Below are 26439 nucleotides of genomic sequence, written 5' to 3'. Positions count from 1 at the left end.
CCAATTTGATTTGGGCTGGGTAACAAAAATCACAAGGTTAACTCTTTCAGTACATGCTTATTAGGCATGCTAAATACCAGGCACTGGGATAGGTGTAGAAAACAGATGAATAAGAAGTGATCTCTGTTCTCAGGGAGTGTGGTGTCTAGAAGGTAGAAAGTAGACATTCTAGAAAAACCATAAAAATTAAATACAGTGTTTAATGCCATAGTAGACAAATTTGGATGAGGTAAAGAGGATTTAAACAGCATATCTTGGAAGGTGGACACCTGGGGTCAAAGTCTGAGTAGGTAAACAGAAGAGGTGAGTAATCACCAAGTGGATGGAGCTGAAAGATATGAGAATAATTGGCTTAATCTTTTTGGAGTGTGTCATGGAACATAAACTAGACCAGAGGTATAGTTTATTTGCAGTGGAACCAGGATTCCAGAGATTACAGTGAAGTAGACTTTGTAGGGAAAGAGCACAGGAAGGGAAGTCAATGAATAGGGAATACAAAGAAATATGAGGATAATAGATGGCAGTGTTAACATTCTTCCAGCTCTCTATTATAGATTCTAAGTAATTACTTTTCAGCTCTTTTGTAAAAGCCCTTTGAGATTGTTGCCATCTGTTACAACTAGCTGTCCTTTTTGCTATTGTCTGATGACTCTTACTCGATATATAGTATCATTCATTAATGACTTGGGCAACTGGACATTCTACCATTCCTGTTTAGCCCATGAGGTTGAACCCTTCAACGGCATAGCCTAGGACTAGGTTAACTATAACCCCATGTGAATGGTCTATGAATATTGAACATGATACTGGAAGATGAAGACATTGCAATTTGGTATGATATGTAAGCTTTTAATTCTTTATATATTTAATGTCTTTGTGTGTGTGTATATGTGTAGGTTAAATGTATCTTTAGAATACAGTATGAAGAGGTCTTGTATATTCAAAGGCCTATTGAAGAAGACAGAAGAAAATTTTTTCAAGAATTGATTCTCAATCAGGCATCAATGGCTCCACCACGAAGGAAACATGCTGGTAAAGTTTGTAAAGCCTTTAGGAAAATGGGGGGGGATGGAGTTAAGAAATGCCCTTTCTTGGAGTCAGTTTATTTTAGCCCTTTCTTCATGGAAGTGAGGAGAGTTTGTCAGGTTCTGTTTATCTTTAGATGACATGTGGAAGTGTCCATTGTGTTCATTTGACTTGAGATTGGGAAGTATAGCCTTGTTAAAGCTTTACTAAATAGGACTTCTTCTTATGACTTCAACCACTTCCTCTGGTAGATTTCACATTATGGGGCTCAAAAAGTCATAGAAAAAAAGTCTTCAGTTCTCCTATGCTTTAGTCACAGTAAGTACCCAGGACTTGAACTGGCAGGTTGTGAACACTAGGTGTTGTGCTCATTCCTTTTTGGGCCATGGTAGATTTGATGGGCTGGTTAGAACATTTGCCATTTCTAGTTTATTTATTGATTGACTTTTCAGAGACTTAGTTAGGACCCATTACATTTAACATTTTATTCTAGCCATTTGAAAATCTATTCTGGCTTTGTTTTAAGTGTTAGATTTTTCTTGGGTTTGGACTCAATAATTTTAGACTCTAGAATTGAGCTTTACGAGGTACCTCAAGAATTTGTCAGATTTCAGTTCCTTGACATAGTAAGGGCTGCATTCTAAGTCATTCGAAAGAGGTTTTATTTTCCTAATCTTAAAGATGCGTAAAGGATAAGATCTACTTGCTTAATCTTTCAGCCTCTTCTAGGAAGTAACAATCCTGTTTGGTAAAAATTTTTAAGCCTCTTTACCCTCGTTCCATCTTTTATGTTTCTTAGAGCCCTTCTTGGAGGATACTCAATACATTCCCCATCCCTGCCAAGTCCTTATTTTTCCATATTCTTTTTGCTTTGTTTTTCACTGGTTATATTATGTAACATTTTAGTAATTTTATTGTTCTTTAGTGGCTCCTTTCCAAATTTTATTGGTGTTTTAAAAATGAACACCTATCAAATTGCTGTAGTTTTGGTTTTTTCCCTCCCAAAACCTTGGGAAGTTTAATATGTAAATTATGGTTTATTTTGTTGCTTCCTGTTAATCTAAATATTTCATTATGAAAATGATTTATTTCAGTCTTTCATGCTTCTAGATATATTTTAATCTCATAGATTTGAATTTTCTGTGTTTACCGTTGATATTCTTTTTCAGTTGTTTCTGTTGACTTTCAGTTTTCAACTTAGGAGCTATTTAGAAATCAGTGAAAAATACTTAGAATTTTAATTCTGAGCTTTAGTGTGATATCAGGGAAGTCTTTTAAAATTAGAGAACATTATAATTAGGAAAGTTAATACTTTACCTTTTAAGAAGATTTTTGGTTTTTCTTAGGATAGGTAGTGAGTACCATGGATTTTACATATAACACTTAGGACTGGTTTTCCATCTCCTTCATGACCGTGGAATTCCTTTTTTTGTTCTTTTTTTTTTTTCCCTCCCTTCCTGCAGGTGCCATTCACTGTCCCTACTCTGTTGTACTCAGAATATGAGGGCAGGAGACCTGCCTAAAATCAGAATTCTTTTGGGGATAGGAAGGATCAAATATTACTTGCCCATTATACTTTTTATGCATATAAGGCAATCTCATTTTAAGAAGCAGTTTTTAAACAAGGTTGACTTGAGAAAATCAGTATGTAATACTTTACTTGGAGATATTTGTGTTGATTTGAATTATTTCTTATAAGTTATATATAAATAATATTTCAAAATCAAATGATTTTGTTTTTTAAAGGGGTCCTGTTGTGAGTTATTTTATAAAGTGAAGCTATTCCCTTTTTGTTTCTATGCAAATTTTTACTTGCTGGATTTGCATGTTTCACACATATAGTCATGCGCTGCATAATGACATTTTGGTCAACGATGGACTGCATGTATGATGGTGGCCTCATAAAATTATAACACTGTATTTTTACTATACCTTTTCTATGTTTAGATACACAAATATGACTGTGCTACAATTGCCTACAGTATTTAGTATAGTCGCATGCTGTCCAGGTTGATAGCCTAGGAGTAATAGACTTTACCATATAGCCTAGGTATGTCATAGGCTATACCATCTAGGTTTGTGCAGGTATACTCGTATGATGTTCACACAATGACAAAATTGCCTAACTGCATATTTCTTAGAATGTATCCCTGTTGTTAAGCAACACATGACTGTATTTGTAATTCTTTTCTTTAAAGAACATTTTGAGAGAATGCCAAAAAAGGGTCCTGGCCCATGATGTTGGAATCTTAACATTTTCTTCTGTTTTCTCTAGCTCTTTGTGCTATGGAAGTGCTTCCTCTTGCACTACCTTCTCCACCTCGTCAATTATCAGAATCAGAAAAAAATCGAATGGAGGACCAGGAGGAAAATACTTTAAGAGAATTGCGGTTGTTTCTCAGGGATGTAACCAAGAGGCTGGCCACAGATAAACGCTTTAACATCTTCAGCAAACCGGTGGATATTGAAGAGGTCTTGTTTCAGTAGTGTGCAAACAGTGAAGTTGAACTGGCTAAAAGAAAAAAATATTGACATCTTTTTTTGGAAGGAAAAAAAAGCAAAGGCATGGATGAATATTACCCCTAGCCTATAAAATTTTAATCCATGTGATAACTACCTATGTCATCAGCAAATATCTGGTGACTTTTGGATGAAATTAGCAACCAATTTATATATGTCCTCTTAATTATTATTAATCTTTGTGGTCTCTTACTCTTCGATTTAAGAAGAGGATTAAAAGTTGCCTTAGTCAAATATCCATACTAGACTATTTTTATTCCAGGATAAATTCTGCTCTCAAAGAGTATATTGGTGTTAACCAATCAATACCAGTTAATACTGGCATTTCCCAAATTATGTTTACCTCATCAAAAGAGGTAGCTAAAAACCTGAAGTTTCTTTGTCTTTCATATTTTGGAAATGCCTGTGGCTGGAACGCGGTTTGAAGTTAAAACATCCTGTGCAACTAAATTATTTTTCTTTCTAAGGGTTTTCTCTGCTCCCAGTGGAAAATTTCTCACTTTATGTGTGTATTATTTTGTGTGCTTGTGGGAGCATGGTTTGTGATGATGAGAAAAGAAATTTTCCATTTGGGAATCCAATACTGTCAACTACATTTTTGGTTTTTGTTTTATCCTGGGATAATGTAGTGTGTGGATGAACACAGTGTAATCTTTACTGGCCTCCTTCTTATAGTTCAGACTCCATGTTTGAACAGCTTTGGTGTTTTTAGTTTTTTATTCATTTCTTTTTTTAAAAAAAAATAATTGAATTATGAGTGGTTCAGAATTTAATGTTGTATCCTAATTGTGAAATCTGTGCTTTTGGACCTGAGCGGATTCCTTTGAAACCATTACCTCATCTGTTGCTGGGAAGAATGAGCTAGCATTTACATTCCTCCCGCCCCCGGCAAGTCTGAAAATAAATACTTTCCCCCCTTTTTGGAATAAAGAGACTGATTTTATTTGTACCTTTATCCACAATACACTGTTTTTTCCATTTGGTCCTCTTATCAACCTTGTAGGATCATTATTATTATTCTTACTTTGCAGCTGAGGAAACAGAGTTGTTGGCAAGTGACATAGCCAAGACTTGAAAGTTTTTTAAAATTCAAAGCCCATGTTCATTATCATAGCTACTTTATATCTTTCCAACAGGATAACAGGACATGCCTAATTTGCTTTTTTAATTAATAAATATCCATTTATATTTGTGGGAATTTCCCCCCCCCCATAGTGTTTTTAGATAATCTTAAAACTATCAGCTGATTAAAAAATTATTTTAAATAAATGTGATATGTGTGCGTGCCCTTCCTTCCACTCCCCTATTTGGTATATTTGGACTCTTAACACTTCTTAAAGGATAAGGGCTTGCCCCCAACTCAGCCTCCCATGCTGGGAGTAAACCAGTTTTGCTTTTGCTCAGGAAAACTCTTTTCTTTCCAATCAGAAAAGATTTGTCAGATTTTCAAATGCCATCTGTAATAGTTTTATAAATGATGGTAAGGTAGTACAAAGGGACAGAAAATGTTGGTCAGATAAATATTTTATTTAGGCTTATGTTTCTCTTATTTTCTCCTTTGTTTTTCTTCTCAGGTTCATTCAGCTCTTAAGCTGAAAACATAGGAGTCTCTGGGAAGGATCGAGAGGGGGAAATAAGATAACCTAAAACTAAAGTTTTTATTTAACTAATGAATTTAAAGTGTCTGAAAACTTTATCAAATTCCAAAGCAGACTGCAGAGAAAACAAAACTTTAGAAAACAAATGTTAAATTTAAAATTAAGCATAGGGTGGTAACATTTATAGTCTTTAATAATATACATTTTAGAGTGCTTTTTAGTTTATAAAACAGTTTCCACTTGTACACAGGCATTTGTGTCAAATACCAGAACTAGGAATCCAGCTAATATCTTCTGAGGTAGTTTGTTTCAGTATAACTCTGCTACTTCTCTTATAGGGAGATTGACTGGTTTTTCAGCTCCTAAAAGGCGAAAAATGAATTAAAACACACATACACTTCTACTTAATATTTTTTATAAGTAATCCTAAACATTAAAAAACATATAAATTATGTATATGTGCGTGCGTGTGTGTGAATATGTAAATTTAAAAATAATGGTATAGATGCCCTCTGAAACTGTGAGAAAACTAACCCTACGATCATAGAGTAGAACTTAACCATCTCCCTAGAAATCTTTCCTGGACTAATTTTAGACATTACTGCTAAGACTGCTTTTATAGCAAACCTATTTACTTGATTTGAGATTTGCATTGGGGAAGGCAGTAGATACATAAGTTGCTAGCACTTTCTTATTGGTCGGGGATACACAATTTATTGGGCAAATCAAGACTTAATATCTCTTGTTTAGGGTTATCTCACAGAAAATCAGCACAGAAAGCAGCATGTTTGTTTTTGTTTGTTTGTTTGTAGATTTCTTTATACCTAGGGACAAATCCAGCAAATCTCATACGGTTAGGAAAAGTATACTTAATTTTCTTATGTAATTGACTCTAAATGTTTGTGATGACTCCAAAGGAGTGGAAAATACTTTCCATGAAATAGTTCACTCTAGAAAACTGAAAAAGAAAATTTTTGTTGAAAATTTAAAGAGATTTATCAGAATAACTTATCTCATAGTATGAAAAGTCTTTGCTTTTTATTTTCCTTTTCTTTTTCTTGAAGTCACATTTATTGATGCTCATTGGGTATTTTTGTCCATACATTCTCTTCTCAGATATGCCCAAAGGGTTAAAAAAAAAAACAAAACACAGACATAGTTTCAAATTTTAAGAACAGAAACATTTCAGAGTTGATTTAGGTATGACTTGGAAACTGAAGCTTTCATGGAAAGTATGGCAGATAGTAACTTTGGTAGCATAAACAGCACTGCAGTTTTATCTTTATAAATTATTTATTTGATATTTAGATTTAATTTTTAAAGAACTTTGTTTTTATTTTGTGTTTTTACGAACTGAGATGATATGAAAAACCAGAACTAATTTTTATTAAAATATCTTATTTGTTTTAGGTTTCAGATTATCTTGAAGTAATCAAGGAACCAATGGACTTATCAACAGTAATAACTAAAATTGATAAACATAATTACCTAACTGCAAAGGATTTCCTGAAAGATATTGACCTCATCTGTAGCAATGCTTTAGAGTATAATCCAGACAAGGACCCAGGAGGTAAGGATGCATAGGGCAAGGTTTCCCTTGAAAATCAGTCAGAAGGCAGTTTACCGTTTAAATACTAACTCATGCCTGTGTTCTAGATAGATTAATTTTCACGACCTGTTGTTTTTCAAAACTTGTTAATAAGAAACTCATAGTCTACATAAAAATAATGTGTTTAAAGTAGAGAATTGTATGGTTATAGATATTATTTTCAGGGGTTCGTTTCTTCATTTATGTTCTACTTTTTATATTTACATTGTGATTTGCGAATGTAATTGAAAATTTATTAGTCAACAATCACAGTGCTGATAAACACTGGGAATTTCGAATTCATGGAAATCCATGATAGGATAAGTTTATGTGTCAGAAGATCCTTTTATGTAGAATGTTATCTGTTCTTTTGATTATTGGTATTTTTATGTAATTATTTTATTCCTAATCCATCCTGTATTCAAGTGTATAGTCCCAACTTTTGTTATCTGGTTGATAACAGATATATCCTGGAAGACCACCAGGAGTATATCTGCAGTGAAACAAGATGAGGTGATTTATTATACTGAGGGAGAATGTGTGTCATAGGGAACCATACAAGATTTGGGCTTGTGTTAAGTGATTTTGGTTAGAGTATAAGGAAGTGGGGCTTTGCAGTGGATTAGATGCTATTGGAAAGTAGGAATAATTTTAAGAACCTAGAAGGCAAGAAAATGGAGCAAGGCTAAAGCTATGATTGATAAAGAAACAGCAGTTGGCTGGGTGTGGTGGCTCATGCCTGTAATCCCAGCACTTTGGGAGACTGGGGCGAGTAGATCACTTGAGCTCAGGAGTTTGCAGGCCAGCCTGAGTAACATGGCAAAACCCCGTCTCTACAAAAAATTACAAAAATCAGCTGTGTGTGGTGGTTGCACACCTGTAGTCCTAGCTACTTGAGAGGCTGAGATGGGAGGATCACTTGAGCCCTGGAGGTTGAGGCTGCAGTGAGCTGTGATCATGCCACTGTACTCCAGCCTGGGAAACAGAGTGATAGCCTTTCTCAAAATAAAAAGGAAATAAAAGGAAAAAAAAGAAAAAAGAAAAAAAAAAAAAAGAAAGAAACAGTAGTCATTCATATTAGTCAGGATTGTGTTTGGTCATTGGCTATTATTATTTATTTTTACTTTTTTGAGATGGAATCTCCCTCTGTTGCCCAGGTTGGAGTACAGTGGCATGATCTCTGCTTCCTGCAACCTCCACCTCCTGGGTTCAAGTGATTCTCCTAGCTCAGCCTCCCGAGTAGCTGGGATTACAGGTGCCTGCCACCGTATCCAGCTAATTTTTTGTGTTTTTAGTAGACACGGGGTTTCACCATGTTGGCCAGGCTGGTCTCAAACTTGTAATCTCAAGTGGTCTACCTGCCTCAGTCTCTCAAAGTGCTGGGATTACAGGCCTGGGCCACCACGCCCAGCCTGATTATTTTTTTTTTGGTGGTCAGGACAATGTTCATGTTTTGTCTGTGTTTAGACATGATTAGACAGAGTGGTCTAATTTTTCTCTTGACCCATCATGGGCACAGGGTGGCCTTGTCTGATATTAGTGTTCTGTGAAATTGTTTATGTTTAATTGTAGTACCCTGAGGTGTAGCTGATAGTGCCAGGCCAACTCCTGGCTATCAGGAGCCACTTTTTGCTTTTTTACTCTATTGAGAATTCTATTTATTTGATAAGTAATACTAAAAATAAAATGCTTCTTGTTTTTAAAACATTCATTTAAGTTTTTGTTATCTAAAGTTAGTTAGAATATAATTTTTGCTTTGTTTTGTTTTTTGTTTGAGACAGAGTCTCATTGTGTCACCCAGGCTGGAGTGCAGTGGCGTGATAGCAGCTCAGTGTAACCTCCGCCTCCTGGATTCAAGTGATTCTCGTGCCTCACCCTCCCAAGTAGCTGGGACTACAGGCACGTGCCACTACATCCAGCTAATTTTTGTATTTTTAGTAGAGATGGGATTTTGTCATGTTGGCCAGGCTAGTCTTGAAGTCCTGACCCCAGGTAATCTGCCCCTCTCGACCTCCCAGAGTGCTGGAATTATAGGTGTGAGCTACGGCGCCTGGCCTGTGCTTTGTTTTGTATCTGTATTTTGAGGCAGAGCTTCTCAACCCAGGCCATATGGTAAAATGACTTAGATTTCTCAGTTTCACATGAAATTAGGTATTTTTTGCTTCAGTTTCAACCATAATATATCACAGAATCTATAATGGGAAAAACTGCAATTACTTTTGCACCAATCCAGTAATTTCCAAGTTAGGAGGCAGAATAAAATTTTGTGTGGCTGGACTTTGTATGTAACGGTTTTTCAGCTTTATGTTATTTACCTCTTGTAGTTTTTGTTGTTTGTTTGCTTTACCTGTTTTTGAGTTATTTTATATAACACACACACACACACACACACACTTTTTATTTGGACACAGCATCTTGTTCTGTTGCTCAGGCTGGAATGCAGCTGTGTGACCTCAGCTCACTGCAACCTCTGCCTCCTGGGCTCGAGCGATCCTCCCACCTTAGCCTCTCAGTAGCTGGGTAATACAGGCACACACCACCACACCTGGCTAATTTTTGTATTTTTGTTTGTAGAGAAGAGGTCTCGCCATGTTGCCCAGGCTGGTCTCAAACTCCTGGGTTCAAGTGATCTGCCCACCTCGGCCTCCCAAAGTGCTGGTATTACCCATGTGAGCCAGTGCACCCGGCTTATATATATCTTATAGAAAAATATATGAAAGTAGAACAAAGAAGAACATTAAAAACGTATAATTCCATCACTTAGTGTTTTTTCTCTGTTTCCTTCCCCATCCACGGATATACTGCATGTAGAATATATACATGCATCTTAGTTTTACTAAAATGACTAGGATTTTTGTAAATTTTGTCATTCCCATAATATTTTGTGAAAAGCTTATTAGTTAATGAATGTATTTCTCCAACATTATTTTAATCGTATTAGATCTCATATAACAGCTAATACCCTATTGTTGGACATATTAGATTTTTTAGTTTTTTCCTCTTTTATAAACACTGATAAATATCTTTGTAATGCAAATTTTGTGTTGATTCTTAATTATTTCCTTAGAATAAGTTCCTTAAAGTGAAATTTCTGGATCAAAGAATATATATCTTTTAAGGCTTTTAATCTGTACTATTAAAATTTTCTCTAAAAATTAAAAAAAATTATACCAGCAGCAGACTGGGTGCGGTGGCTTACACCTGTAATCCCAGCACTTTGGGAGGCCGAGGCAGGCAGATCACGAGGTCAGGAGATCGAGACCATCCTGGCTAATACTGTGGAACCACACCTCTACTAAAAATGCAAAAAATTAGCTGGGCGTGGTGGTGGGCACCTGTAGTCACAGCTACTCGGGAGGCTGAGGCAGGAGAATAGCATGAACCTGGGAGGCGGAGCTTGCAGTGAGCTGAGATTGCGCCACTGCACTCTGGCCTGGGCGACAGAGCGAGACTCTGTCTCCAAAAAAAAACAAGAAAAATTATACCAACAGCATCAGGGCCACTGTAAGCCAATGTAGCAATTTTTGGTAAGTGAGAGAACCTCATTCTTCAGTTGGATGCCATCCTGTAACAGGATGGATAGTGAAGCATGGGCTGGATGTCAGCCCCATTTCACTCCCTTCCCTTGCTGGGGTCCTTTGTGAGGGTACAGCCCGCACAACTGTCTATGTAGTGGCTTTGGGCAGTGTGTACCTACACCTTCAGCCTGGTTTTCAAGACACAGAGACTGCTGTTATTGTGTAATATGTAATGAGAATGTGGGCTTTGGATTCAGACCTAGGTTTTAGTCCCATTTCTCCTATTTCCTAGCTCTTTAACTTTGATCAAGTTAAGCCCTCTAAATTTTAGTTTCCTCATCTGTAAAATGGGGATGATAACAACATTCTTTAATTGGGGTAGTTGTAAGAATTAAATGAGAAAGTGTATTAGGTTGAACCTTACGAAATTGCTGTTTTCATATGGTTCATCCTAAATATCTTAAGCCTTGAGTGGGGTAGCTGGGACATGGTAAGAGTTCCATAAAGGTTAGTTGTTGATGTTTGTATTCTTATGATCATAATTATTTAAATTGTGCTTTAATTTTTTTATAAGTTGATTTCTTAGCAGGTACCTGCGTATTTGCTCTAGAATGACCCTCTATATTTTGTCCTTATTACATTCCCTGGACCATACTTTAAATTTAGTTCATTTTGAAACAAATCTAAGAGCTGGTAGTGAAAATGAATTTAAGTGCTTAGAAAAAGCCAGTTGAGAATATCAATCCATATTTCCCCCCCCTAAGTAATTAGTTATAACCATGTTGATATTAATATTTTAAGGAAGAAGTAATGGTTTCTGGTGCATAATAACATTTTGCTACAAAATGCAGTTCCACAATGAAAGAATATGGCTCTGTCTCACAGAGTTAACACGGTACACTTGTAACTTTCTTCCTTCACTTGTTCTGATATAAAAAGTGGTATAGTTCAAAGGTATTATTTTGGCTGTGTTTAGGTTTTTTTCATATCTTTCATCAAGCAACCTCTTTTTTTTTTTTTCTTAGCAACAGAACCACTTGTTATATTCCAGAAAAACATCCTCAGGGTGTGTTGTGTAGCAAGTGGAAATTACATGAATGTTGTATTACGTTTACAAGTTCCCATGAGTATTTGAAAGCTTATAGTGTTCTCTTTTGCAGAACACTTGGCCATTTGGGGGAAAAACTAACATATACATAGAAGACAGAAGCCAACATTTTGAAAGATATACATGTTGCCTAACTGTTGACCCAGATTCTCTCCCTTGAGGATGATGGGAACAGAAATTAAATGATGGGAACAAGGAGAAATTGACCTGTGTTCTAAATGTGACCAGTATCAGATATTTGGCCCTAATTACTACACTATAGATACATGATATATTATGTTTGGCTCATCCCCGTTTTTGGTCTTGCAGTGCACCCCTCCTATATTCCCCAGGCCTGTTCATATGCTACATACCATCATTTGACAAGTTTTGCTGAAATTTTGGCCCTGATCTTTTAGTTTCCTCAGAATCTTCTGTGTTGTACCAATTGCATAGGATTAAAGCCCCCAGATTCACCCAAACTTTTGGAGCTCTCTGTGTTCTGCTCTTAATACATTTCTAAATTTATCTGCCATAGTTCTATTTTATGAGTTGTTTCAACCAAACTCATTCATTTTTCCATTAGTGTTTGTGAATACTATCTGCTAATTACTGAGCTGGATGCCTAGACTACAAATATGACTATGACAATTCTTGCCTTTTGAGACCAAGATTTTATATATATATATAATCAGTGTTATGGTAGATCCATAATGCCTACTGGATAACTACTATGTGGCAGGCTTTATTCTGTATGTAATTGTATTAGCTTACTAGCGCTACCATAACAAAATATAACAGAAATTAATTTTCTCACAGTTCTGGAGGTTATCAATTCAAAATAAAAGTGTCAGCAAGTTTGGTTTCTCCCGAGGCCTCTTCTCTTGGCTTGCAGATGGCGGCCTCCTTCTCTCTTTGTCCTTACATGGCCTTTTCCCTATGCCTGTGTGCCCTTGGTGTCTCTTGGTGTGTCCAAATTTTCTCTCCTTATAAGGACATCAGTCAGATTGGAACCCACCCATATGTCCTCATTTTATTTTAATTATCTTTTTAAAGGCCTTGTTTCCAAATACAGTCATATTTTAAGGTACTGGGAGTTAAGCTTTCCGCATATAAATTTTGAGGAGATGCAGTTCAGCCTGTAACAGATATATGAAACACAATCCCTACTATATAGAAAGTCATCAATTTTTAGAGATGATAAATACACTAATCAAATTATTGGTGATTGTAATAACAAATATTAAGATAAAGGGATATCATAGAGGTGGCTAAGGTGCCAGCAGATAATTATAAGACAGTATCATAAGGACTTTATTAGAAATATGTTACTGGGTTAGTGGAGCACAGAAGAGAAGACACTACTTGGAGATTAGCAAGATTGGGAAGGGCATTGATTCCAGGCTGAGGAAACAAAGGTATGAAAACAACAAATCTGGAGAATAGAGTGCCTCCATGGAGGAGTAGTGGGAAACTAATTTACTTCTCTACTCACTGACTCAACATTTATTGAGCCTCTATTTATTAAATATTCTCTGTGTATAAATCCTGTTTAAGGCTAGAGATATACAGATGGTTAAGACACAACCTTGACCTTTTAGTATCAAATTTGGGGTAGAGGTCAAGGGAGTTACCACTTGATGGAGGTTGGAACATCAGTTAAGATTTAATTGCAGTGGCTGCAGGGATTGAATGTAGAGGTCTTAGTGATCAACCATTTAAATATGGCGGACAAAAACCTAGAATGATCCTTGAGGTTTTGGTCTGGATAGAGGAAATCTGGGAAGGTAAACCAATGGAGGAACAGATTTATGGGCAGGATGTGAAATTCAGTTTGGGACATGTTAGTATGAGTTATATTTGGTACACCCAGACAAAATGCAGACTTTATTTATTTATTTATTTATTCATGAGACAGAGTCTTGTTCTGTTGCCAGGCTGGAGTACAGTGGTGCGATCTTGGCTGACTGCACCCTCTGCCTCCTGGGTTCAAGTAATTCTCCTGCCTCAGCCTCCCCAGTAGCTGGGACTACAGGCGTGTACTGCCATGCCTAGCTAATTTTTGTATTTTTAGTAGAGATGGGGTTTCACCATGTTGGCCAGGATGGTCTCGATCTCTTGACCTCGTGATCCGCCCGTCTTGGCTTCCCAAACTGCTGAGATTACTAGTTGTATATGTGGTTCTGGAGGTTAAAAGAAGTGGGCAGGAGATATAGTTGGGAGTCATCATTGAGGAGGAGTGAATGAGATTTCATAGACAGTGTGTAGAATGAGAAGAGAGAGGTGCCCAGGAGGGCCCCTTTTCTAGGAAATATGGGTCCCAGTTCTTGCCCAGTGTAAGTCCCAGTCTTATTCTTTCAGTACCTTTGTCAAATGTGTCCCCTCTACTGGGAGTATTTACATGTTTTTCTTTTTAAATCAGTTTTATTGAGGTATAAGTAACATACAAGAAAATGTACTTTTGAAAAGCACGTAGCTTTTGAAAGCACCTATATTTTTTAAATTTCACCTGCCCAGCCGGGCGCGGTGGCTCACGCCTGTAATCCCAGCAGTTTGGGAGTTCAAGGCGGGCGGATCATGAGGGCAAGAGGTCGAGACTATCCTGGCTAACATGGTGAAATCCCATATCTACTAAAAATACAAAAATTAGCTGGGCGTGGTGGTGTGCGCCTGTACTCCTGCTGAGGCAGGAGAATCGCTTGAATCCAGGAGGCGGAGGTTGCAGTTAGCCAAGATTGCCCTCCAGCCTGGCGACAGAGCAAGACTCCGTCTAAAAAAAAAAAAAAAAAATTCACCTACCTTTCAAGGAATACTAAAATGCTAAGTTCATGAAAGATTTTTCTGATTTCCTTCCAGTTGTAAGTAACCCCTTCATCTCTGAATCTCATAATGTAACTTTTCTGAGACGTTTATTCCTTTTTTACCCATAGTTATTTGTTTACGTATCCTTACCCCTTGTTTTAGACTCAAAGCCTATTGAGAACAGGATCTATATAGGCATCTTGTATAGAGCATATTCTTAATAAATGTGGCCAATGAGTAAATGTTATTCATTATTCTATTTTTATTTTATTTACTTATTTGAGACAGAGTTTTGCTCTTGTTGCCCAGGCTGGAGCACAGTGGCACGATCTCAGCTCACTGCAATCCCCACCTCCCAGGTTCAAGCAATTCTCCTGCCTCAACCTCCTGAGTACCTGGGATTATAGGCATGCGCCACCATGTCCAGCTAATTTTTGTATTTTTAGTAGAGACGGGATTTCACCATGTTGGTCAGGCTGGTCTCGAACTCCTGTCCTCAGGTGATCCACCCGCCTCGGCCTTCCAAAGTGTTGAGATTACAGATGTGAGCCTCTGTGCCTAACCTCTATTTTTAGATACTAACTCAAGGAATCTCAGATTAGGTAGAAATTATAAAATGGAGACATGGTAACATTATGTAGAAATATGCACAAATGCTAATAATATGTAAATATGACCCGAACCAGTAAATATAGTTAAATTTTTTTTTATTTTTTGTTTTTTTGGAGACAAGGTCTCACGCTGTTGCCTGGACCTGAGTGCAGTGGCATGATCTTGGTTCACTGCAGCCTTGACCTCCTGGGCACCAGTGATCCTCCCACCTCAGCCCCCTCGAGTAGCTAGGACTACAGCTACAGGACTTACCACCATGCCTGGCTAATTTTAAAATATTTTTGTATAGATGGGGTCTTGCTATGTTGACTATGCTGATCTCAAACCCTTCAAGTGATCCTCTTGCTGCATCCTCCCAAAGTGTTGAGATTACAGGTGTGAGCCACCATGCCCAGCCAAATTTCTTATTTATGAAATTATTTGGGATGAAAAATCATAACATGAAAATTAGCTTTTCTTAAAAATATGGTTACTCTTAATAATTTTATTGAACAAAACCTCAGCTAATGTACTTCTGGGATTTTTTTTTTCTTCATAATGAACTAAAAGTAAAAGTTTACCAATTACAAAAGAAACATCAACACAGTGAAATTGCTGTTACTTTCATTAAAGTAGTGCTTCTGTTAATTTTATAGATACTCATCTATATATGTCCTAAGTAGCAATTACTTTTTGCTGAAGACAAATGTAAGTGGTAATATCTTTATTTTATAGATGAGGAGATTGGGGCTCAGAAAGGTTATATAATCCGTGTGCAAACCCACAGATGTTAAATGGCACAACTGAATGGATTGAGAGCTGTCTTGACTTCAAAGCCAATATGTGGGGTTTTTTTGCTGTGCTTATGTAACTTGCAAATTTCATGGATTTGTACAATCTTAAAATCTTAAAGTATGAGACAGAGTAGAAACTCATAAATATGTAGTTTCTATTCCCATATGATTTTAAACCTAGAGTTTTAAATGATGAATGAGTCTTTGAATCCGCAAACAAAATTATATTCATGTGCAGTTTTCAACTTTTATTCTCTTCTTTTTTTTCCCTTCCCCAAGATGGGGTCTCACTCTGTTGCCTAGTCTGGAGTGCAGTGGTGCGATCATGGCTCACTGTAGCCATCATAGCTGACTTGAGCCGCCGACCTCCCTGGCTCAAGTTATCTTCCCACTTCAGCCTCCTGAATAGCTGGGACCACATGAGCCACCAATACTGGCTAACTTTTTAATTTTTTGTAGAGATGGAGTCTCCATATGTTGCCCAGGCTGGTCTCAAACTCCTGGCCTCAAGCAATCCTCCTGCCTCAGTTTCCTAAAGTGTTGAGATTACAGATGTGAGCCATGATGCCCAGCCATATTCTGTTCTTATAAGGATCCAGGTCAAAAAGATTAAGAACCTAGGATTATCATAGACATCCCTTCTAGTTTTAATATTCTTTAAGTTTGTGATTTTATGCTATGTGTAATCTTAGACACTCTTCTAAACAATGATTGAAAACTGTAATGATAGGCACATGAAAAAGCAATGCCCTGGCCAGGCACAGTGGCCCACACCTGTAATCCCAGTACTTTGGGAGACCCAGGTGGGCAGATCGCTTGAGCCCAGGAATGTGAGACCAGCATGTGACCTGGGCAACATGGCAAGACACCATCTCTACAAAAAATACAAAAATTAGCCGGGCGTGGTGGCGCATGCCTGTGGTCCTATTAATAGCTGCTTGGGGCACTGAGGCAGAGAGGATTGTTTGAGCCCAGGAGGTTGATGCTGCTATAAGCCATGATCGTTCCACTGCATTCTAGCTTGGGTAACAGAGTGAGACCTTGTACCTCCACCCCCATCTCCCCAAAAAAGGAGTGTCCCCTCTCAAATGCAGATTTTTTTTAAAGACTATATTCCTTGTCTTCCATACTAGTGGGAAATTTTTATGGAATTTTTTTTTCTTCATTTATTCTTTTTTCTTGCTTAATTTAGGGTAGTGTTGGGATAGAAGATATACTTTATAAAAAGCAGAAAGACCAATCATTGAGTTATTTTAGAGATAATATGCCAGATCCATGCCTTTAGATTTAATCTTACCTCTTTTTTAGTTTCTCTTCATTCAAGCCGAGGTAGAAAGCCAGTGGTGGAAAGTTGTGGTATTGCATAGTCTACACACATTGTATTGTCAACTTGAAAGTATAGCTACTTCTAAGGATGTTGACGTTCATTGTAGTTTTTTATTTATAGTAGCTAAAATTAGAAGCAATTTAAAACTTCCAAAAAGAGAACAATACTTTTGAAAAATTAAAGCACATCCTACTTTGGATTGTTGGACAACTATTAAAGTTTGGTTTTCAAAGAGTATTTAAAAGACACCAGGAGACTTCTTCTTTTCTTCTTCAGGCCAAGATGGAGTAAAAGGGATTTGATTTATTTACTCCCTCACATGAAACAATGAAAAAAAAAATGAACAAAATATATTTAAAGAAAAACTCTTTGGAAAGCATTAGACACCAGGCAACACAGGACAGTGATTCCCAAAAGATAGAAACAAGTAAGAGGAGCAGTGTGGTTGCCTGGAGACAATTTCCAGATACCAGCCCCAGGAGGAGCAACCCAGGCGTATTCTGGAGGTCCTCTGAATTGAGGAGCCAGACCTGGGAATCTGAAGAGGCCACAGTGGTTTGCGTTTGTAGGGAAGATTACCAGAAAGAAGAAAGCTGCACAGAGAGAACACTGCGGCTATCTCCAGGAGGTCCTACCCTAGTGTTTAACTAAGTACTGGTTAGTGCATATGTGTGAGAAACCTATCTGAGGCCAGAAAAGGAGAGGGAATATTCCTTGAAGTTCACACAGGGGCTGCAATAGAGTTAGAGCTAATAAATCAACAAGGAGATACAATGGAATAATAAAAAGGTATATAGTAATTCCAAGAGAAGTGAGAAAAGGAGGAAAAGGGGAACAAAGAGCATATAAGACGAGTAGAAAATAAATAGCGACCATATCAACAATCACATATATCACATTAAAAGTAAATGCTCTAAACCAGGGGTCAGCAGACTATCATCAAGCTGACAGCCTGTATTTGTAAGTCAAATGTTTTTACTGGAACAAAATTTTTCCCCCATCCCCGCTTTTCAGTTCAATGATAAATGATGTCTACAAAAAGCCTACAGTTCTCATCATACTATTGATGAAAGAGTAAGTACTTTCTCCTTAAGATCAGAAACATGACCAGGATGTCTGCTTTTACCAATTCTATCCAACATTAAACCAGAGCTTTCAGCCAATGCAATAAGGTAAGAAAAAGAAATAAAGGCATCCCTACTTCCAGAAAGAAAGAAGTAAAACTGTTGTTTGTAGACATATGATGTCTACATAGAAAATCCTATGGAATATTTAAAGAAGCTATTAGAACATATAAGTGAAGTTAGGGTTGCAGGAGACAGGATCAGTATGTAAAACACTTGTTTTTCTATATACTAGCAACAAACAGAAAATTGAAATAACATCAAAAAATAACATGAAATATAGATAAATCTGACAAAAGGCATGTAAGTAAGACTTATACATTAAAAACTATAAAACTTTGGTGAGAAAAATTAAAGAAGACCCAAATAAATGGAGATATATGTCATGGCTCATGGATTGGAAGACTAAACATTATGAAGATGTAATTTCTCCCCAGATTGAACCACAGGTTCAACACTATCCAATCAGAATTCCAGCAGGCATTTGATAGAAATTGACAAACTGATTCTAAAATTCATATAAAGATGAAAAGGACCTAGAATAGTCAAAACAACTTTGAAAAATAAAAACAGTTGGAAGACTTAATACTACTTTATTATAAGACTTACAAAGTTACACTAATCTAGACAGTGTATATTGGCATGAAGTTTGACAAGTAGGTCAATGAAATAGCATAGAGTCCTGAAATAGATGCACACATAGAGGATCAATTGCTTTTTAACAAAGATATAAAGTCAGTTCAATTAAGAAAGTAGATTAATTTCAACAGATAGTGTTGGAACAATTGGATATCAGCATGCAAAAAAAGACCTTTGTATACAAAAGTTGACTCACAATGGATCACATACCTAAATACAAGAGCTTAAAACCTATAGCCAGAATATTAAGTCTCAGAATTTAATAATAACCCAATTTAAATAATGGACATAAGAGCTGAAGACACTTTATCAAAGAAGATATACAGAAGACAAATATACACATGAAAAGATACTCAACCTCATTAATCTTATTTATTTATTTATGGAGATGGAGTCTCACTCTGTCACCTAGGCTGCAGTGCAGTGGTGTGATCTCAGCTCACAGCAACCTCCACCTCCTGGGTTCAAGCGATTCTCCTGCCTCAGCCTCCCGAGTAGCTGAGATTACAGGCACACACCACCATGCCCGGCTTTTTTAAAATATATTTTTAGTAGAGATGGGGTTTCACCGTTTTGGCCAGGCTGGTCTCAAACTCCTGACCTCGGGTGATCCAAAGTGCTGGGATTACAGGTGTGAGCTACCTCACCCAGCTGACCTCATTAATCTTTAGTGAAATGCAAATTAAGATCACAATGAGGCCGGGTGCAGTTGCTCATGCCGGTAATCCTAGCACTTTGAGAGGCCAAGGTGGGCGGATCACCTGAGGTCAGGGGTTCAAGACCAGCCTGGACAACATGGTGAATCCCTGTCTCTACTAAATATACAAAAATTAGCTGGGTGGGGTGGCACACATTTGTAATCCCGGCTACTCAGGAGGCAGAGGATGCAGTGAGCTGAGATTGTGCCACTGTACTCCATCCTGTGCAACAGAATGAGACACCATTAAACACCTCTAAGGATCGTCTGAAACTGAGAAGACCATATCAAATATAATCAAGGATATGGAGTAACTGGAACTGTGATGCACTGTGGTAGGAATGTAAAATGGTACAACTGACTTGGAAAACAATCTAGAAGTTTCTTAGAACGTTTAACATGCATTATAGTCGTCTCTCCGTATCTGCTTTGGAACCTGTGGATACAAAGGGCTGACTGTACTACCTCTTTTTATTTATTTATTTATTTATTTAGAGATTCTGTTTTGCTTTCACCCAGGCTGGAGTGCAGTGGCGTGATCTCGGCTCACTACAACCTCCGCCCCCCGGGTTCAGGCAATTCTCTGCCTCAGCCTCCTGAGTAGCTGGGATTACAGGTGCCTGCCTCCATGTCTGGCTAATTTTTTTGTATTTTTAGTAGAGATGGGGTTTCACCAAATTGTCCAGGCTGGTCTTGAACTCCTGACCTCGTGATCCACCCATCTCAGCCTCCCAAAGTGCTGGGATTATAGGCATGAGCCCCTGTGCCCGGCCACTACCTCATTTTATATGAGAGATGTAAGCGTCTGGGAATTTGATATCCAAGGGGAGATGGAGTCCTGGAACCAATCCGCTGCGGTTGCTGGAGAGCTGTACTTATCATTTGACCTAGCCATTCCACCCCTTAGTATTAACACAAGGAAAATTAACATGTATATTTCCATACAAAGGTTTGTTCATCAGTGTTTATAGTGACTTTGTTTATAATAGCCAAAACCCAGAATTATCCCCAATGTCCACCAGCATATGAATGGATAAACAAATTGTGTTATACCCATATAATGGATTAGTATTCAGCACTAACAAATAATGAAGTACAGATACATGCAAAAATAGGGACAAATAATTATTTTTGTGCTTAAATAATTATGCTGAGTGAAAGAATCCTGATTAAAAATAATCTTTGTGATTCCACTCGTATATATAATTCTAGAAAATATAAACTGATCTATAGCAAGAGAAAGCAGATCCTTCGTTGCTTGGGAATAGAGGGCTATGGGGAAGGGCAAAGGGAGGAAGACCAAGGGTCACAGGAAACTTTTGGTGATGATAGATATGCTCATTGGCCTTTTTTTTTTTTTTTTTTTTTCTCATGAGACAGGATCTTGCTTTGTTGCCCAGGTTGGAGTGCAGTGGTATGAACGTGACTCACTGCAGCCTCGACTTCCTTGGGCTCAAGTGATCCTCATGCTTCAGCCTCTCAAGTAGCTGGGACCACAGCCATGCACCACCATGCTTGCCTAAGTTTTGTATTTTTTTTAGACATGGTGGCTCGCCATGTTGCCCAGGCTGGTCTCAAACTCCTGGGCTCAAGCAGTCCTCCTACCTTTCCCTCCCAAAGTACTTTGACTACAGGAACTACCACCTCCCCTGGCCCATTTGTTATCTTTATTGTTGTGGTAATGTTATGGATGTGTGCTTATGTCAAAATGTATCAAATTATATACTTTAAGTATGAGCAACTTATATGTCTATTATGCTTCAATAGATCTATTTTTAAGCAAACTTAGGGAAGTACAATGTGTACTAAATCAGATTACAAAATCATTGTGTTTTTTGTTCATAAAGAGAATTGTTGAGACACATATTCATGTGCCTACATGGTATCTCCAGTGGGATATTGTTTAGGCATCTCCAGACTGAAATCCCTGAAGCTGAACTCTTTAAAATTAATCTCTAACTTCTTTTCCTCCTTTCCTCTCTGTTCTGGTTTTGTTTTCTTGTGTTTTTTTTTTTTTTTGCATCTTTATAAATAGTATGCCCATCTCCCCGTTTTTCATGCAAGAAGCTAGGAAATCATCTTTGTTATTTATGTTACCCTCTTATCTACTTTATCACCAAGTTGTGTCATTGAGAGCACATTTCAAATTTGTAATCTCGTCTTTCACCACTACCATTACCCCAGTTCAAGTCATCATCCTCTCACTAAAAGACCCTTGGTGTTATTCTTGACTCCCCTCAATCCAGTGATCAGAAAACAGCCATAGCAGAGCTTTTCAACGATTTGCATTGCTCTTAGGATACAATCTAAAATCATTTTAATATGATCAGTTCCTCTTTTCCTCTTGCTTATTATGTTCTGACTACTGTTATAAATAAAGTTTCAATGCTGCAAAAAAAATAGCACTCAAACATAAAATTTTCTTTTTAATTCTCAGCAAGGCAAGGTACTTCTATAGAAGCGTGCGCCCTTATAAATGGAGCAATGGTGGGCACCCAGTTGGACAAGGGAGGGGAAGGGGTTCTTATTCCTGATGCATGTAGCCCCTGCTTCTGTGTTGTTCCCTTATTGGCTAGGGTTAGACCGCACAGGCTAAACTAATTCTGATTGGCTAAGGAGAATGACCGGGTAAGTGGTTTGGCGGGAAAAATGGGTATGACAGAGCAGGTAATCAAAATGAGTCAGGATGGAGTAGGTAATTGGAATGAGTCAGGGTGGAGCAGGTAATCGGAATGAGTCAGGGTGGAGCAGGTAATCGGAATGAGTCAGGGTGGAGCAGGTAATGAAAAAGCTTGCTTTATGAGGAAGTTAAGTTTATAAGTAGAAGGCAGAGAATTGAACATACTGACATATTGATTCTTTGAAAAGAAATTTAGAACTCAAATACTACACTGGCTGCATTTCAGTTTCTTGAAATCTCCAAACTCTTTTTACTACAGGATTTTCTCACATGGTATTTTCTGAACCTGCACTAGTATTTTTTTTTTCCTCCCTTAATCTTTCAGTAGCTACTTCAGTCTGTGCTTCAAGTGTCAGTTTAAATGCCTCTTCTTCAGAGAGACTTCTTCCTGACTTGCTCAATCTAAATTGGAACCCACACCAGTACCCTGTAGGTTTTCTTCATAGCTGTTATTCAGGGTGTTTTGCTTCTGGGTTTTTTCTTTTTTGGAGGGAGGAGGTGTTAAGTTGGATGTATGGGAGATTATTTGTTCCTGTAGTGGTCTGAAAAAGTCCTTGAAAGTTGGTATCATGTATGTTTTGTTCACTGCTGCGGGTGGCCACCATCCAGCTTTCCCTAGTGCAATCAACATTTGTTGAGTGAATGTTTAGAGAAAATGTGTTGGAAGTAAATATATCAGTGGTTGCCTTTGAGTGGTGCATGTTTGGTTTTGTAAGATTATCACAGTGAGCCATAATAACTTTCAAATCAGAAAAGTTATAAAGTATCTCTGTAACTTTGTGTATACTGTTTGCCTTTACTAGAGAGGAAAAAGCAAATGATGTTTTGGAACTTTGGATTCTTGCTCTTGATACTGTTAGAATATTAGTTACTTGATATATTACTTGCCTTTTCATATTTCTGAGTTGTGCAGGCATAGGGGGCACTGTTTATATTGTATTGTTTATGAATGGGAACTTCTGGATTAGTGTGAAGCAGAAACTCTTCTTTTAGTACCATTTTTAGGTATAGTTTGCCTGGAACTGTGTTTATGCTTCTCTCCTGGATTGCCTACAATGTATATACCATCTTGCGCCCTTTAGCTTAGAAAGTCTTTCTGTATGTCTCTGTTTTTGTCACATTTAAAAAAATAAGTCACCTTTAGGATATATTGCATTCTTTATCATAGTTTTGACCAATGTCAACTTAGGAGAAATTTAAGATTTTTTGAATTCTTAATATTAATCTCTGACAACTCTGGGGCTGGGCGTTTGGTGAATATCCTCTAAACTTTTTAAATTTTTACTGAAAATCACATATTTCTGTTTTCAGAAATTTAAAAGCCGTAGGTATCTTTTTCTTATAATTCTCCACACTGCTTCAGAAATGGTAATAGGTTTAGTCCTTCCAGGTTCTTCAAGTATAATTTTCAGAGAATTACTAACGTGACTGAGTAGCTTAGTATATTTATTTTTTACCCATACTTTAAATGAACTTTTTCTCACCTAGCAATGCTTTTTATAATTTTGTTTGTATTCTTTTACTTTTTAAGATGTCCTTTGTTAATGTTATTTTGTTTCTATAATAAATGTATGCCAACTTTTTTAACAGATAAAATAATTAGGCACAGGGCTTGTACCCTGAAGGACACTGCACATGCTATCATTGCGGCTGAATTAGATCCAGAATTTAATAAACTTTGTGAGGAAATTAAGGAAGCAAGAATAAAAAGAGGTAAGTTGTAGAAATAAACTTGGCACTGAAGCCTCGTGTGCTCTGTTCAGGCCAAGAGTCCTTCAATGGTGTTTCTTTAGGGTTGCTGGTATTATGAAAGTAATGTATTTAATGTATGTATTTAATTTCTGATACTAATGTGTTATGTAAATTCTCAAAGATACTTTCCAACTTTACCTACTGTGAAAGTTTTAGTGTGATAGTGAGTATTACAGAAATGAAGTGTTTCTTAGTGAAATTTGTTTTGTAGGAGCATATCTTTTTTAAGAATTGATTTCTAAATGGATTTAGATATTAGATATGGAAAGGTTTTATTTTTCATCAGTTTACTTTCTGGTACTTTAAAAACATGTTTAGGAATACTGTTTTTCCCACCCTAGTGAAATTTATATGCAATTTTGTTATTAGAAACACAGAATTAGCAATTGTGGTTTGTCGATTCAGTTTATAATCTTGTCCTTGAGGAACTCACATTTTAGTAGGAGAGAGAGAAATGTAAAACAAATCAAGTACAGTGTGTTGTATGCACTGGTTGAAGCATGTTCAGATCACAGAGACAAGAGACCTCCTAGTAGGGAACCAGAGTAAGGAATGAATATAGAAGTGTTCTCTTTAATGGACTAGGGAGGCAGTGACAGAGGAGGAGGAGGTGTATTGCAAACAGAGAAAACAATAGCATATGTAAAGGCACACAGGTGTGAAATAGCTTGATGTGTGTTAGAAGATCTTTAAACTGGTATTGCTAAAGATATACAGAATGCTGGAAATAGGGCTCAAGAGGTGCGGGGTCCAGGACACAAAGATTATGAAGAAACTTTTCTTCTACCTTTTTAGAGAGCTTTTGCCTGACCACCTAATCTAATAGAGGCTTTGGTAGCGTTTGGCATTATATTATTATTATTATTTTTGTCATGTCCTCCTTATTTAGGGTATCAGCACTTCAGATGTCTTGTTTATAGCTTTACTTCAATCCCTAGAACCCAGTCTGATATAAAACAGGTTTTTGGTAAATATTTGAATAAATCAATGCCATGCTAAGGAGTTTGTACTTTATCTTGTAGATCAGTGTTTTCAAAAATGTCTGCCTATTACCATTAGCTTAGACCTATGAATTAGATTCTCTGAGAATATTAAGGCCAAGAAATCTTTATTTGAACAAACTACCTAAGAGATTTTATGTACACTACAGTTTGATAGCCATAGGCAATAGAAATAATTGAAGGATTTTAAGCAGTGAAATGAATTGGTCGAATTGCCTTGGTGGGAAGAAGTAGCATAGTTCCAATGTGCCAGGGTAGGAAGATGAGAGATCAGTTTAAAAGCTGTTGGAGCCCATTTGAAAATGGTTTGGCAGTTTCTAAAAAATTAAACATGGATTTACTATATGACCCAGTGATTCTACTCTTAGGAATCTACCCAAGAAAAATGAAAATACATGTCCACACAAACACTTGTATGTTCATAGGACCATTGTTTATAATAACCACAAACTGGAAACATCCCAGATGTCTGTCAGCTGGTGAATGGGTAAGGAAAGCACAGGATACCCATATGAGTGCGTACTACTTAGTAATAAAAGGGAACAGAGTACTGATACACAGTACAACATGGACAAATTTCAAAAACATGCTGGCTGAACATGGTGGCTCATGCCTGTAATCCCAGCATTTTCGGTGGCAGAGGTTGGAGAATCGCTTGAGCCAAGGAGTTTGAGACCGGCCTGGGCAACATGGCGAGATACCATCTCTACAAAAAATGAAAAATATTAGCTGGGTGTGGTGGTGTACACTTGTGATCCCAGCCATTTGGAAGGCCGAGTTGGGAGGATTGCTTGAGCCCAGAAGGTTGAGGCTGCAGTGAGCCATGTTCATGCCACTGCAGTCCATCCTGGGTGACAGAGCAAGATGTTGTCTCAACAAAAAAAACCCCAAAACATTATGCTAAATAAAAATAGCCAGACCCAGAAGACTACATATTGTATGATTTCTTTTATATAAAATGTCCAGAAAAGGCAAGTTTACAGAGACAAAAAGTGGAGTAGTGGTTGCCTGGGACAGTTATCTAAAATTGGATTGCTGTGGTAATTTTGCAACTCTGTACATCTATTAAAAACTATTTACTGTACACTTAAAACAGGTGATTTTTATGTTATATAAATTGTATCTCAGTAAAGCTGTTGGGGAACAAAAATGAAGTAGGAAGGGAGATAGAAGAGATTAATGTAAGTGATATGTAGCTGCAGGGATGGAGAGCACTGTGAAGTGAAGGAAGAGTAAAAACTGGCTGTGATATTGCTGGTTGAGTGACTTAGTAGATGCTAATACTCCCAATCTAGATAGGGAATATATAGGAGTGAACTGTTTTGTTTTGTAGGGAAAGATAAACCAGTTATCTTTAATTTGATCTATCTTTAGGAAATTCAGTTGGAGATATTAACTAAGGAGTTGTATATATAGATCAGAAGTTGTATATATGGATCAGAGATGTTTGGGCTAAAGATACAGATTTGAGAATTATTGTATAATAGTAATCAAACCTGAACACGATACTTTGTTGGGGAACGTGTAGATTAGAGTAAGAAGAAAAGTGGTTACAGAGAGAACCTGAAGAAAAACCAACTTAAGGACCACATAGAAGAAATAAATCTCTAGTGAAGAAAATTAAGATAGAATGATTAGTCTTAGGATTATAATGCAGGTCAACCAAACTGACTGCTGTGTGGTGCGACAGGAAGC

At 37.3% G+C, this 26439-nt stretch overlaps 1 protein-coding gene across 8 annotated transcripts in view; it reads left to right on the top strand.

Moving 5' to 3' along the window:
* ATAD2B (ATPase family AAA domain containing 2B) overlaps positions 1-26439 on the top strand; it is a 173942-nt gene that overhangs the window by 133240 nt on the left and 14263 nt on the right. For 5 of the 8 annotated variants that reach the window (XM_031654967.1, XM_031654963.1, XM_031654964.1 and 2 more), the window contains 4 exons: positions 897-1032; positions 3302-3498; positions 6555-6714; positions 23582-23704. In XM_031654967.1, the coding sequence (XP_031510827.1) occupies positions 897-1032; positions 3302-3498; positions 6555-6714; positions 23582-23704 (616 nt within the window). The remainder of the gene's footprint in view (positions 1-896; positions 1033-3301; positions 3499-6554; positions 6715-23581; positions 23705-26439) is intronic. The other 3 variants (XM_031654968.1, XM_031654965.1, XM_031654962.1) reach the window with 1 other exon arrangement.

Source organism: Papio anubis, chromosome 14 (assembly GCF_008728515.1).
Source record: "Papio anubis isolate 15944 chromosome 14, Panubis1.0, whole genome shotgun sequence".
Taxonomy (NCBI): Eukaryota; Metazoa; Chordata; class Mammalia; order Primates; family Cercopithecidae; genus Papio; species Papio anubis.
The sequence above is the reverse complement of the archived record's forward strand: the minus strand, read 5'-3'. Positions and strand labels throughout refer to the sequence as shown.